The following is a 15,151-nucleotide window of genomic DNA, read 5'->3' on the forward strand; positions in this document are numbered from 1 at the left end:
GGTATTTTTTAAAAAACAAAAAACTCAACCGTTTTAAATATATTTAAAGATTTTTGATATAGAGTATTCTTTCGGCGACTTTGACCTTGGCGGCCATATTGCCAAAAAAAAACTCACGGTTTCCAGAACATGTGACCAAGCCAGAAATCATCCACTAGTACCATTAGACAAAGTCCATTAATTTGCTCTCAACCTTTTCGATCCAACAGGACCTATGGGTGGCCCCTAGACTACTCGGACACCTTGTTCTTTTGTCTGGACCCTTCGGATGAGACATCATTCGATCATTGCTTCATAAGTTCTGTTCTGTTCACGCTTTCACATACAAATTACCGTTGTGGCTCAATTTCTTATAAAGCCTATATATGGTGATCACGTTTCTATTATCTGTTATTTCCATTTTATTGCTGAGGTCCACGGTGGTTCAATGGTTTAGCGCTTTCATCTGGTGTATTATGGGGTTCCTCATTCGGTCCCGGCCAAGTAAGTTTGTGATAAGACAATATCGTGTCCGTGGGTTTTCTTGGGACACCCCCGTTTCCTCTTACATTATCATCCCATCAATTCTTCCATCATCATTTATTTCCTTTAATCATTCGCCTCCCTTAGCCTAATGGCGTAGTCGTGGTACGTTAACTGAAAGATTTCATTTCATTTTCTATCTTATTACTACAATTACATTTGCCGCTTGTATAAATGAGTTTTGAAGACATTGTTCTTTTTTGTACAGTAGTTTTGTATCATTTGTACACCGAAATGTTCTTAATTTGCACCATCTATACTAATGTTTAAAAAGATTTATGTATGTCAGATTTTCGCATAGACACCTTGAGCCACCACAATTTGAACAGAGTTTGATCTTCACTATATTTAATATTGTACGAAGCCGGTTTTTGAATTTCAGCTCAAGGTGGGATTGGAGGGTCACGCGCTCTGTAGGACAAATAAATAAATAAATAAATAAATAAATAAATAAATAAATAAGAAACCCCTTAGATAACCCATTTCACTCTACTGTGTTTCAGGTCGCATACTGTTCGTACGGGGAACTGACATTTCTGCTAGTAGTAAATATTTTAGTTAGTAAGTCATGGTGTAGTTTTATTTATAATTTTCCTGTTGAACGACGGATTAGTCCTGTTGTAGCTCTGAGCATAAGTTCAGCGCGCTTCTTTCACTTGAAAAGAAATATTTTAGCTTAACGTTCCACGTTAGGCCCCTTTTGGCTAAGGGAGACGATGATTAAAGCAAGTAAATGATGATGGAGAATTGATGGAATGGGGAAGTGGGAGGAAGCGGGAGTATCTGCGAAAACCCACGGACACGACGTTGTCCACCACAAAGTTACTTGGTCGGAGAATCCTTTCACTAGTGTTTGAGGATGAGATAACTTACTTTTTACACTTTGAGTTTAAGCTGAGTTATTAAGTTCGTTTCAAAAATGAGTGTTTACAACCCTACTTGAGATACATCATTAGAATACTACATGTCTGGAGAACAATCAGTGTGAGCAAACGATGTCATCGGGGACGCCAGCCTCCCTTGTCACCTCTAGCGTCGTTACTGCTCAGAAAATCTAAAGAACTGATTACCTCCCTTTGTTTAACACGTTGACTGCTGTAAGTATGGAATTTCATATACACGGCTCTCCTGTACAACACCGCGTGTATGACTTTTCCATACACAAACAATATAGTGTCGCATTTGTTTTATAGGTGTGTATGCAATTACAAATATATGAGGTAGAAGTCGAAATTTAATGTCCAGGTCGCGTATATGCATAACCATACACAAAGAAAACCATGAATTTATTATACACCTAAAAGAAAGAAGACAAAATATTACTGGCGAACTGTTACCAGTGGTGTACAGGTGATAACGGTCAACAGATATGATGGCAGTGAAGGTGTTAAGTTCGTTTAGTACATCTTAATATAAAAATGTGCACGGAACAGAAGTTAAAATGGCTTTATTCTGTGCGACTTTTACTTCTTTCACAATACACAATATCAAATTAATAATCACAATTCATAACGAGAACAGTTAACAATATTTATATAGAAATGCGAATATATCAAGACACAAATTAAACATTTTTTTCAATACTTAAAGAAATATGAACGATCACAGAAAGGAAGAAAATTAATTATTCATAACAATCACAATGAAATGCCAACGCATCAAAACATTTTTTTTGTTATAAGTTAGACCTATAAAGAAATGTTACAACGAGGCAAAGTTTAAAACGTGCAGTTTACTTGCTAACTCCTGGTTTACTCAGAACTAAATTCCTTGAGGTGGGTTCTAATGAGCTTAAAATATATTTTATCATATCATTATTATTTGTGGTTCCGGTCTAGATACTTCATCCTCTATGTTTAAATTTCTAAGATTTTCCTGTATCTTTTTCACAGCTGCTGGAAAATATGCAAGCTGGTCCCACCAGTCGTCTCTACACAATGTGAGAATCACGCATTGAGTCATAGCCTTATATGTATATTCATAAGGTATATTAGCCATGATTCCTTCGACCTGAAACAACAGAACAGCTTTTTATTTCTCTCAAGCGGTAGGCTCCTATAGCAGTCGTATACAATACGGGGTGGGGGGTGGGGGTGAGGTAGAGGGCTTTCAATTCTTAAAATGTTTACTTTATTAAACGTAATATCACATTACTTAGTTCTTATATCTTAAGCGTAATAAAATTACCCTATATGGAAGTTCGTGTTCTACAAGAAACTTATATACTATATTAACCCTATTAACACCAAAGGGATACAGCCATTAGTTTTTAATGGAAGCCAAAATACCTTGGTATACCTAGAATTTACATAAGCGTTTGAAGACTTATTTTTGATTATTATTATTATTATTATTACTTAAAATGTGTGTTCCCTCTTCAGTACTTGTAAGAAAAATCACGCCACCTCGCACTTAATTTAAAAAAAAAAAAAAACAGTCGAATAAAGCTGTGCCTCCAAAACTGGTTGTACTGAATTCGAGTAGTACTGAATTAGGAATGAGGGATTAAATTTCTGGACTTTCGGCATTTATGGCCATGTTAGCCCGTCACGTATGAGGGATGACGTCCTTCGGCGATCAACTATCGGAGGAATGGGAAGGAAGCGGCTTGGGACCTGTTTGTTATGTACGATCCCGGCATTTGCCTGGTGTGAATGAGGAAAACCTTAAAACCTCACTAAGGATGGCTGGCCTGGAAAAGCTTTTACAATTTTTCGACCGAGTTTCCCCATCCAGAATCGAACCCGGGACTGCTCGCAATAGGATATTGAAAAAATGAACAGTGAAAATCACTTTTATATTGCAAAAGCGTCAGTGCTTTTTTTTTTTAAAAAAAAAAAAAACACGATTACCTACATTTTGTGTTGAACAAACGCTAACTAAATATTGAAATTTTGGTTTCCCATCCCAAGTGTGTTTAGAAATATTGAGCAAAAGAAAGAGAGACAAAAATATTAAAATAATGATGTATATTTCAATCAGTTTGTGAAAGATTAAAATTATAAATAATAAATATCGCACAAAGTTGCAAATGAACTCGTTCGATAGATTGCTTTCACAATTTTAAGATTTCATCGTGTAATTACTAAATAACTTAGATCACTTGCATTACTAGAATTCAGATTAGGTTACATATTGCTTATTCACAACATGAAAGTGTAATTTCGAAATTAATTTCACCAAAAATGTCCAATGGGTGCTTGTCGCTAGTAGCACTCATGCAGTCAGCGTCTATGTTTATGAACATATAGACAGTTATCATAATTCTGGAAGTATCTGAAGAAAATGCAAGGTGTTTAACCCTTTCGAGGTTTATGGTATGCATATACAGGGCCGTGCCGTGAAAAATCAGCGCCAGGGGCGAGAGTATACGACGGCGCCCGCATACATATATTCCAAGCAATTTTACCTATATTTTTTCCTTTTTTGTTCCGAATTTTCGCCCCCTAATTTCGGCGCCCGGGGCCCTCGCCTCATTCGGCCCCCAACGGCATGGCCCTGTGTATATATACCATGCGTGTGTATTGTTTTAAAACGCTCATTTAACATCTATTACTGATGGATTTTTTGTTATTCAGTCATGCATGCATTGTAAAACATACGTACTGTGTTTTGAGAAGGAGCTCGTCAAGTTGGTGGTGGTCATGATGTCAAGTGTTTGGCCTTCAAGGTTATAAAGCAAATGGCTTATTTTGATCTCTTGCAAATGTTGTCTAAAATATTTTATGGGATCCAAGAACACATATAGGCTATATGTGGTCGACATCCACATTGCGTACACCACTTAATACTTTTCAAATGATTTTGAGATCTATACGTTAACACAGGGCCGGTCCAGGGGGGAATAAACTTTTGAGGAAAGGATTTTTCAGAAAAATCCCCATTTTTCTCGAATTCTCCTTTTCACGCATATAATACGGACATGCAAATTGTAGTGCTTGAAAGGTTGCATTATTCTGAAGAGAATGAGGTACAAACCAAAATCCTAGGATGAATAGTGATGATGCAGTATCTGCTTGATTGAAAATGTAAAATTTACTTTAAAAATCTCAAAATTCCAAAAGGGTTAATCAGACATGGGGCCACTCTCATCCTGCAGAACATCTTACAACAGTACGTTGTATATTTGAATAATTTTACTACATGTACACCCTTATTTAATTTGCGCGTAAGATATTTTAAAATATGTACAAGGCTGATTATGCAATTAGAATGAAAGAAAGACCAAGAAATATGTTCATGAAGCAGGAAGAAAGTTGATTCCAGTATTCGTGAAATTCCGAAAGAAAACGTGTGTTCCCACCAATGTTTGTAGTGATTGGCCGATTGAGTTGAATCTGTCAAATTGTACATTCAACGAAAAGACCAAAATGATGTTAGTAGACAATCCTATGATGCTTTCACACAACGTGATGCAGTGCGTTGGTTTCCATCATCTAAGTGTGATATTGCAAAATTTTGAAAATCCATCGATCGTACAATACAGTAATAACCTGAATCAAACGAACCTTAATCGAAACCAAATTCGATACATTCATGTGAGATTAAAGTATGATCCCAATGTATATACAAGATGATGTTAAATAACGAGTAACGGTAATGTAACCGAACCTAATCCTAGTGTAGTACGATTACGTACACCTAAGAAGCATGTAAGCGTTAGATCTAATTTCGTTCGATGGGGACTTCGTAGAAATCTCATAGATGGCGAAAATTATCAAAGTAAGAAACTAAGAACTGTAGAGATAAATAACGCGAAAGACTGTATTTCGATTTATGACTTTCAGAGGAACTTAAGTGAATTCGTTGGTCACGTAACTTAAGCTAAAGTTACGGCATCCGAGAAAACCATATTCAATTGATTCTTGTTTTATTCCACTGTAAATATCGTTATGTTTTTATGTGTTATTTGTACTTTATTTGAATTCTGTGATGATAATTCATTCGTTTGGAATTGCTACTTTTTTGCACATTTTTCAAAGTATACTAGAAGTAAATGGATGCAATTAGTCAAAACGTTAGCTCCTTCTGAAATTGTGACTAAGGTTAATTTTGTTCTAATATCAATTATCATGTTTATCTTAAGTCTTATTGTTATTGTTGAAGATATATGTACTCGATCTTTTTCGTATAAAGAACAACCATATGAATATCATAAATATATCTCCTTCAAAACCCTCTTCATTATGCCCAAGTAAATAATTATTAACTTGTGGCAAGCATTTAATGGACCCGAAAAAGGACTTAAAATTAAATAACTTGTAAATCAAATTTCGAATGTGCCTTATCGTCGTTGAAATGTATAAATAAATGAAGTCAATGATAAAATTTAAAATAAATATGATAATAATATTGTTATAAAATTAAATATATATATGTATATTTATACGAATTGTAATTTTCAAATATACGAGGTGCATTCGAAAACTCGAATGATTAACATGTAAAGGTAAACGGTCCAGAATTCTTTTTCTTTTTATTAAATAAATAAAAAGAAAAGTTCGTCGAGCGCCATAATATAGAACAGTACGTTGTATATTTGTATAATTTTACTACTTGTAAACCCTTATTTTATTTGGGCGAAAGATATTTTAAAATATGTACTAGGCTGATTATGTAATTAGGAGAAAAGAAAGACCAAGAAATATGTTAATTATAATATCGATATAAAAAGATATTCATATGTTTTATGTGTTTTAAATAATAGGATTTTGGGATCTTGGTTATCAGGACAATAGAAATAAATAAAGAAAATTATTCAACGGAGTTGGCTTTTTAATGGCTCAATATTTTAAATGAACCGTTTTCATCTTTGATTTAATTTTCAACCTTGATTTTGCGAGTACCAATCAGAAACCAACTCTACCTTTAAGCTACGTAGACCATACCAAGACATGGCTAGGGTTTATACTCGAAATAAAAAAAAAAATTGAATAATGAACTTTTCTTTTCGAGTGATTATTGAGATAACTTAATAATCGTTAAAATAATTGTAATGGTCTTAGTTTCAACTTATCCGTATATATGACTACACCATTTACTTTTTACTTCTCTTTCATAAAATTATCGAATTGATACTACGAGAAAATTCGTATACTTACCGTCCCGAACATACTGTTTTGGGGAATGAAATCGACGAGTGCTTCCTCAATCCCTCCCCAGCCTCTAATAACTCCAACTTCACCGATTAGAGTGTAGTATAAAGTTCTGGTCATATCACCAGCATATACTATGTAATTACCAGGGAAATAATGATATTCTTTTACTTTGGATGCTATCATACGGATTACACTCTCTTGAAGGTTTTCAAACAATTGATGCTGAAAAAAAGTTTATTACAGTAAATTACTTATTTGTATATAATTCTCAGTTTGAAGTGCGTTACTGAAGAGGACAAGAAAGAACCTGTTGCTTAACAGAGGTATATGTTGATTATATATATATATATATATATATATATATATATATATATATATCAGGTAGTCTGAAAATTAGTGAGCCTTTTGTCTACGAGATAGCGTTAGTGTCCCAATTCTCAGGGTACATAAGTCACAGTGGGTTAACGTCGATTCTGAGTAAGACAGCGAGTGAGAACGGACCTGACAAAGCTTCACTCCGTATACTTAAAGATAAAGCTATTCGTAAGAAACCAAAATTATGTTGCGGTATGAGCAACTGAGACTCCCGCCGTAAGAAGAAAGAAGGAAGTAGATAGTCTATCAAGTGGGTGTGGTCTGTGCCCTGCTCCCACACAAAGAAGAGTAGTGAAGTGTGTTGGAAAAATTCGTCGATGTTCTCTAGTGTTCTCTTCATCGTCGCAGACACAACGAACATAGTGCTATTCTCGTAGCTTTGGCCCTGTTATCCTTCCCACATTGTGTCATTCCCGTGGAAAAGGAAGAACGATCGAGCCGTGGTGGCCTCTTGGATCCTAAGATTCGCATTGGCAATCAGCCGATGGTGTAGATCAATTCTTTCCTTCCTCGGGAATACACAGGAGCACTCGCTCACACACAACTAGAAAAGCGGCCCTCCCCAGGACCACTACACACAACCATACATACAAAATCCTCTTTCTCTTGCATACACTAAATCATGGGAAGAGGTCGTCTGAGAAAAAATCAGAGGAGGCAACCCCCAAACCTGGATCCGTCACCCCCCCCCCAGGAGCTACATCAACAGACGCGCACTGCCACTCTGCGAAGCGTGAAGTAATTGATACAAACAAGCTGAAGCGCACAAATGGAAGACCCCGCTGAAAATGACCCTAACCTTTTTCTCAGGGTTTACACCCCCACAAAAATGACTATCCTTTCGAAGACGTCCAAGACATAGAAGAGAGCATCTACACTTATTTCCGCGCAATAAGAGATTTTCGAATCAAGTTCGAAATGAAACAAAGTGATAGAAGACGAGGACTCTTTCCTTCACTTTGCTTTCAAGACCCCTACAGATGCCTTGTTCTTTAGAGAAAGCTACGTGGCATCAGATTTCGGAAAAGACGCATACTTTGCATGGAAAAGGGACCAACGTAGACATCAATGAACCCCCCACAAACAATCAAGAACACAGACAAAGTAAGAAAGAAGAACTCCTTTCACCCACATCCATCGAACACTAACATACGGAAAACGACACAAACTTCTTACTGGAAAACAAAGAAGAAAACGTGAAAACAATCCCCATCACAAAGAACTCTTCACGAACAAAAGAGGAGCGCACGAGCGGCATAACTTTCACCTGCGTCATGAAAGGAGTGGACCTGAAGTGAAGCATGTGCGAAAGCAAAGAAGACTTGCAGAAACAAAACATCGACTTCTGCAACGCAACAAGAATCTAGGGAAAAGATGGTCCTGTTCCCCTGGTCAGGGTGTTTTCCCGAAATCCTGAACAAGTAAATAAGCTCGTCTGCTCCGGCACGCTCCTTTTTCAGAAATTACACCGAACAGAAGCATGATGCACTCCCGCAAGGCCGTCGCCCTGCTGAAAGTGCTTTCAATATGGACACACAACCTCTCTCTGCCTGAACCAGAAGATCTGCTTCAGATGCAGAGAAAGCCACATCTATGACTGCAAACTTCGACTCAACCTACATTTTTGCGCCTCATGCAAGAAGATGGGACACCGGACCGGGCACAGCAGCTGCCTAGAAAGCCCGTGAGGAGTCCAGAACTCCACATACAGCCGAGCACACCCTACGGTAGAAGAAGAAGAAGAAGAAGAAAAAGAAGAGGAAAGGCTACAATCAATCACAGCACAGGAAATCAATAGCATCGTGCCAATAGGGACACTAATCCAAGATGCGATCAAGAAAGCAACAGAAGACATCATGAATTGGGTTGTCATCAATAGCCGGATCTGCTAAATAAACAGTTGTTTTCAAAGCAATTCAAACAGCATCCAAACAAATACTAAACGATAATCTGAGCATCATAACATCTACTCATGGGGGAATACATATTTCACACTCACTGAACAAGAACTATAAATATTCCCAAAGAAAGCGACAGGATACACGACAGAAAACTAACAGTACACAGTATGCCAATATACACAAACATAATTTGAAACTCACATAAAACCAAACCTAACCCCGTTCCTGTGAATTTTTCTGCCTTACGCTCTGAAATATGCGGCTACGCACAACATCACCAGAGCACACTGACTGAACAAAAAAAAAAAAAAAAAAAAAGCTCACACAAAGAAGAACACGCATCTCCCAAGACTTATTTCCCTCCACCCCCACAACGAAAGCACAATTCAATCGCTTGGTGAGACAGAAAAGCACAATCAAAGTAAATTACAAAGGGATAGAGCAGCAACTGTGCTAATAAATCCTCCCCCCTTCAGGAGGGAAATCTTCGGTTCGATGATGATAGGTCTAACATCATTTGACAGCCGACAGTTGATGCTACTAGATGTGGCAAAAAGTATCGAAATCCCTTATAATCAGATGCAAGGTTTTGCGCCGTGAATATGAATGAACTTTTCGCCAAACCACTACATTTTACAATTTTATTTCAGTAAAGGTGGAAATGCTGCTCCGACCTGTGAAGAAATATGTGCTTCTACGGGAAAGATATATTATCAAAAGCAACAGACAAAAGGTGGATTCCGAAAGCTTTTGCTCTGGAAATTTTGAAACCCAAGATCCTCGTCGCAGTGGGAGACCAAAATTGGATGATATTCAAGCAAAGATCGAACAAGACGGCATGTAACCAGTTATAGCATCGCCAATGACCTACACATTCATTACCAAGCAGTGTTAAACCATCTGAAGAGTTGGGTACAAAAAAAAAAAAAAAAAAAAAAAAGCTCCGCATTTGGGTGCCACATGATCTGACACAAGAAACGTTTACCCGATCGAATTTATCTTAGGAACTCTAGTAATTTCTTAAGCGGTTGATCACGGGTGATGAAAAGTAGATAACGTACGACTACATTGTGCAAAGAAAGATTGGGGTCTAAATGAAGAAAAGGTCCACTGTCTGACTCAAAGTTCACATTGACGCTCAGGAACGATACGATGTGTGTTTGGTGGGATTGGAAGTGTATCGTTCCTCATAGGGTGCTGTCTTCGGGCAGAACGATAGACTCCGACCCCTATAATGTGCACTTAACAATTCGAAAGAAACGGCCGGAACTGGTCAACAGAAAGGACATCGTATACCACGCTTACAACGCTAGACCGCAACTTAACGACGTGTCAGAAATTGAGAGAATTTGGCTGAAAGGTCTTCATGTATCCATCGTATAGCCATCCTGGCACCCTACATGTATAGCCATTCTGGCACCCTACATCAGACCATAATTTGTTTCGGTCTCTGCAAAACTCCCTGAATATTGTCAAATTAGTTTCAAAAGAAGACCGTAAGTACCATATCTATAGCGATGGGATCATGTTGTTGCCGGGAGACTAGCAGAAGATCGTCGACCATGGGATTTAGATTTCTGAGCTTTCGGCATCTATGGTCATGCTAATCCGTCACGTAGGAGGGATGACGTCCCTCGACGAGCACACTATCCTGGGAAAGGGAAGGAAGAAAGGATGGGGAAAGGAAGGAAGCGGTCTGGGACTTCTATGTTAGATACCATTCCTTCATTTGCCTGGTGTGAATGACGAAATCACAGGAAAATCTCATTCAGAATGGCTCGTCTCAAACGATTATCGACCAAAATAGTGCATACGTAGTTTGATAATGTAATTTTCAAACCACAACAAATGTATTCTCAAATTTGAGCTCTAAAGGCTCAGTACTTTAAAGACAACCTGATATATTTACACAAACTGAAACTGAACTAATAACTAATTTTAGGGGCCAGGTCTACCAAGAAGTTTGTTACATTCATGCCTGTGAGGTTTCTTTCGTTTAGCTCCCCAATTATCCTCATTACGCTAGATGAATGCCGAAACGCCTACACCATCTAATGAGTACGAACTGTCACTTATTTGTTCTCTGGCCAGACCCGACACTGCTTGATTCCGCTGATCTGACGAAAGACTATATTCCGTTGCGACTAGGGTGTTGTCATACATTACACTAATAATTAAATAAATAATAGGTTACAGCAGAATGAAGGCCATCAATTATTATTGCCAAAAATTTTCATAGCTATTAAAGATATAGACCCTAAACCATTTTTCCTTGGAAAGTCAAAAGTGGCGGATCTAGAAGGTGAAAACTGGTGGCAGAAAGAACCTAGACTATGATCGGTATGTTCTGAGTTTCTGTAAACCTTCAAAAAATATATAAATATTATCTTAAATTATTTTTGTCACTCAAAAAACAGGGGAGGTGCTAGAACCCCCGGCCCCGGACTACATCCGCCACTGAAACTCACATGAAAGTTTAACCTGTTGCATGTCATATATCCGTTGATGTATATCTTACATTTGGACAGTATTATAGAGGGTATAACAGTGAATTAGGCCATCTCCCAATATGTTTTTTTTAAAAGATAGTTTCCTTATGTCTGTATATCAATTCTATTTAAGAAGAAGTTGCAGAAATTCCTCTAAAATGTAATGAAATCTTTCAGTTTTACATTACACAGTTATGCCGTATAAGCTAAAGGAGACAGTGGTGATGAGAACGAATGAAATGATGGAATGTAGGAAGTGAGAGGAAGTAGAAAAAAACCTGTGAAGACGCAGATACAGGGTGTTTGTCCACCATAAAGCACACTTGGCGCATATTGGGATCGAACCTGGGACCCTACGCACTAAAAGTGAGCGCTTTACCACCGGGATCCTCTTTCACAGGGCCTAGATGAACTACGAATCAGAATTCAAGAAGCAGGAACGTTGGTCACACCAGATATGCTAACCAAAATCAGGCAGGAGCTAGATTTCCACATAAGTGTTTGTCGCGTCACAATCGGCACCCATATTGAATCCATATTCTGTATTTAGTCTATCATAAAACCATAAAGACTCTTGTATCAAATGAAACAAAAACCGACATGGTATATACAGTATTTTTAAAAACAACTATTTAAATTTACTTTACTTACTTTAAAGAAAAGCTGTGTATGTATATAACCTATTGTATATAAGGTTACCTGAAAAAAGTTTCCTATATACGCTTCGTATTTGATTTCATTTTGAAGGTAGTGAGATGGTTCCTTGAGTAACGTGGGGAAATGCTGACTTCTTCTGGTCTCCCATAAGGCAGTCACGTAAGTATTAACTTTCGATTGTAGCAGGACAGACAAATTAATATTTTTCAAATATAACTGCGGTGAAAATAAAATGTTCAGTATTAATTAACTCTTTTACAAATCAAATTTAGTGAACTACTATACAAAGTTCATTATTAAAAAAGATATTATGATGCCCACATTAAAATTATTTTTTTAAAAAGTATTTTACAAATAATATCTGTTAATTACAGGAGCGTCATTTCAGATTTTGTTTAAACAGTCATTCACGCTATCATAAATCAATAACGATTTGAGAAGTGGCAAATGGCAACCCTTAGGGAGTGGAAATATTGTTGTTGAGGGCAGTATTATTAAGAATGAAAACAATGGTGAGGGCAGTGAAGCTGATTTGGAATTCGATAATTGAAGATTACTAGATAGGTTCATTATATATAATTGATATCAGTAAAATTTTGCGTTTTTTTACTGATTTACTACTATTTTATTGATAAAATCTATATAAATCTCAAACTCAGGGAGGCAATCGCCCCTCCCTGCACCCCTAAATGACGCCCCTGCTTCATTATTATTGTTTTCTTAACTTCCAATCCTAACTGTGCTATTGACTACTGGTGAGGACATTTATGAAAAATAATGCAATGGGAGAAAGGTTAAAAAAGCATAATAATGTATAGTAATAATAAACAATCTCCATACTTTTACTAGATTCCTATGTCTTCAAATAAATGCATGTACGAGAGCTATTTCTCTTCCGTTAAGCCATCAAAGGAAAAGCTCGTTACATAAGGGTTATTTTTCAGAGTTGCCAACCTCAGAGGACAAAATTATTGATTTTCGTCTTTAAAATTATCATATATTACAAAAATATCGTTTATTGGTAATGTACGTAATAATTATAATGTCAAGTAAGATACTACTAATAATGGCAATAATATATAATGAACCTATCTAGTAATCTTCAATTATCGAATTCCAAATCAGCTTCACTGTCCTCACCATTGTTTTCATTCTTATTAATACTGCTCTCAACAACAATATTTCCACTCCCTAAGGGTTGCCATTTGTCACTTCTCAAATCATTATTGATTTATTATAGCGTGAATGACTGTTTAACCCGAGAAAGCCCATGATAATTCTACCTTTAAAAGGCCCAGGGGGTGCCTCTAAGGCTCCGTGCTGCATATACAAGCTACCTGAACTCACCGCAACCATTTGTATTTTCCGTCATTAATAGGAAAGGCTAGTCACTACTTTGCTATGAAATTATTTGTCAATGGTAATAAACAATGAACAGTATCAAAAAATTAGAAAAATACACACTTCAATAGGAGCCTCAGAGGCACCCCTTGGGCCTTTACGTTAGTATAAAAAATAACGCTATTTTTTCTGAGGTAAAGTAAAAAATGGTTAGAAAACTCAATCAGAGGGTGTATTTCAAAGAGTTAGAATTCTAGAGCGCACGATACGGGACGAAATATCTGTTAAGAATAATGATATTGAAAATTGACCAGGGTGTCTAGTGTGCCTTTACGCCAATATAAAAAATAACCCTATTTTTTTCTGAAGTAAAATAAGAAAACGTATGAACAACTCAATCAGGGGGCATATTCCAAAGAGATAGGAGAATTCTAGAGCGGAAGACACGCGACGAAACATCTACTAACAATAATTGCATTAAAAGTGAAGGCACCCCCTCGGCTTTCTCGGGTTAAAACCTCAGTGTGTGTGTTTTTTAATATAGTTATTTAATGCACATATACAATTTATTTGCACATTTAAAAACTAAAAAGTAGTGTGCGTTTAAAATTATCGTATATTCACCTATTACCGCAAGGGTGCATTATTGTATATAGCACGAAGGCCTAAATTATCGTATGTCACGACAAATTATCGTATGGTTGGCAAGCCTATATTTTTTGGATTTTGCTCATCTTCCCCACAGACGGGAAGACTGATATTTAATCATTGTGAAGTAGCCAAGCGTAAGCAAGTGATGTAATTCGATTTCTCCAGGCGGAAGGACATAATAAAGGTGCAGCACGTCAGTAAAGGTTATGGATAGTATTTTATAAGTGATGTCTGTCTGCACGAGTAGGCTTACTGCAGAAACTTTAAAGTAGGATTTACCGACGTACATGAAAGAATAGCCAAAGATGGGAATCTGTCGTGCCAGATAAGTGTGTCAATTAGGTGGTTCGTTAAAGGTGTAGATTATGATTCTTGAATTGCCTGATCTTTGAATCTTAGCGATTTCAGCAACCGGCTGGAAAAATAAAATTTTATCACGTAGTTCACACTTGGCGGAAATTTCGATTGCGGTCGATACGTTTCAATGTTGGCTATTCAACATTGATTGAATGGTTGATAATTGAGGGATGAGCGACGTCCTATGACCAATTTGTCTTATCCCGGGTTTTGTCACGTCATGACGTTTCCCTCTGGTGGCTTAATGAAGATCGAGAAAAGTAGTTATCATATAAACTAGTGGAAACGTATTTAAAAACGTTCCACAATATCCCGGATTGCTCGATAGGGCTTAGGTCCATACAGTTAGCAGACCAGGATAGGAGGTATATATTGCTTAGATCATGCTGGGATATCCTGATGGTATGGCAACGCCCGTTATCTTGCTGGAAGATGAGGTTCCGCAAAACGTTCAGATAAACTAGGAAAGAAATGATTGAGGATTCACGAACGACGTTACACTTACCTAATGAAGATAAGAGGCAACCGGAATGTCTAGCCTTGCTCACCTAGCAGAATGTTAGGTGCTGGTCCTGTACTGTGAATGCAAACACGTCCAGCCTTTTCTGTACACTTGCACATCTATGGTCTTCAATGTGTTCAACACAGAAACATCACTTAACACTGCACGGCTACCCTGCCTCTTGTTGTTCGACTTTGAAAAGGCGTTCGATAAGATCTGCTACATTGCCTTAACCTTCAAACTTCATCGTTTTTGCTC

General features: G+C 37.2%; 1 protein-coding gene across 1 annotated transcript in view; it reads right to left on the minus strand.

The window, feature by feature from the left end:
- Positions 1–1,974: 1,974 nt before the first annotated feature.
- The window catches only part of LOC145673417 (uncharacterized), a 755,597-nt gene continuing 742,420 nt past the window's right edge, over positions 1,975–15,151 (minus strand). Inside the window, exons 32-34 of the mRNA XM_081743106.1 lie at positions 12,085–12,258; positions 6,624–6,842; positions 1,975–2,532 (exon numbers count right to left, since the gene is read on the minus strand). Of these exons, the coding sequence (XP_081599232.1) occupies positions 2,329–2,532; positions 6,624–6,842; positions 12,085–12,258 (597 nt within the window). The 3' untranslated portion in view covers positions 1,975–2,328. The remainder of the gene's footprint in view (positions 2,533–6,623; positions 6,843–12,084; positions 12,259–15,151) is intronic.

Source organism: Thermobia domestica, chromosome 16 (genome assembly GCF_964235325.1).
Source record: "Thermobia domestica chromosome 16, izTheDome1.hap1.1, whole genome shotgun sequence".
Lineage (NCBI taxonomy): Eukaryota > Metazoa > Arthropoda > Insecta > Zygentoma > Lepismatidae > Thermobia > Thermobia domestica.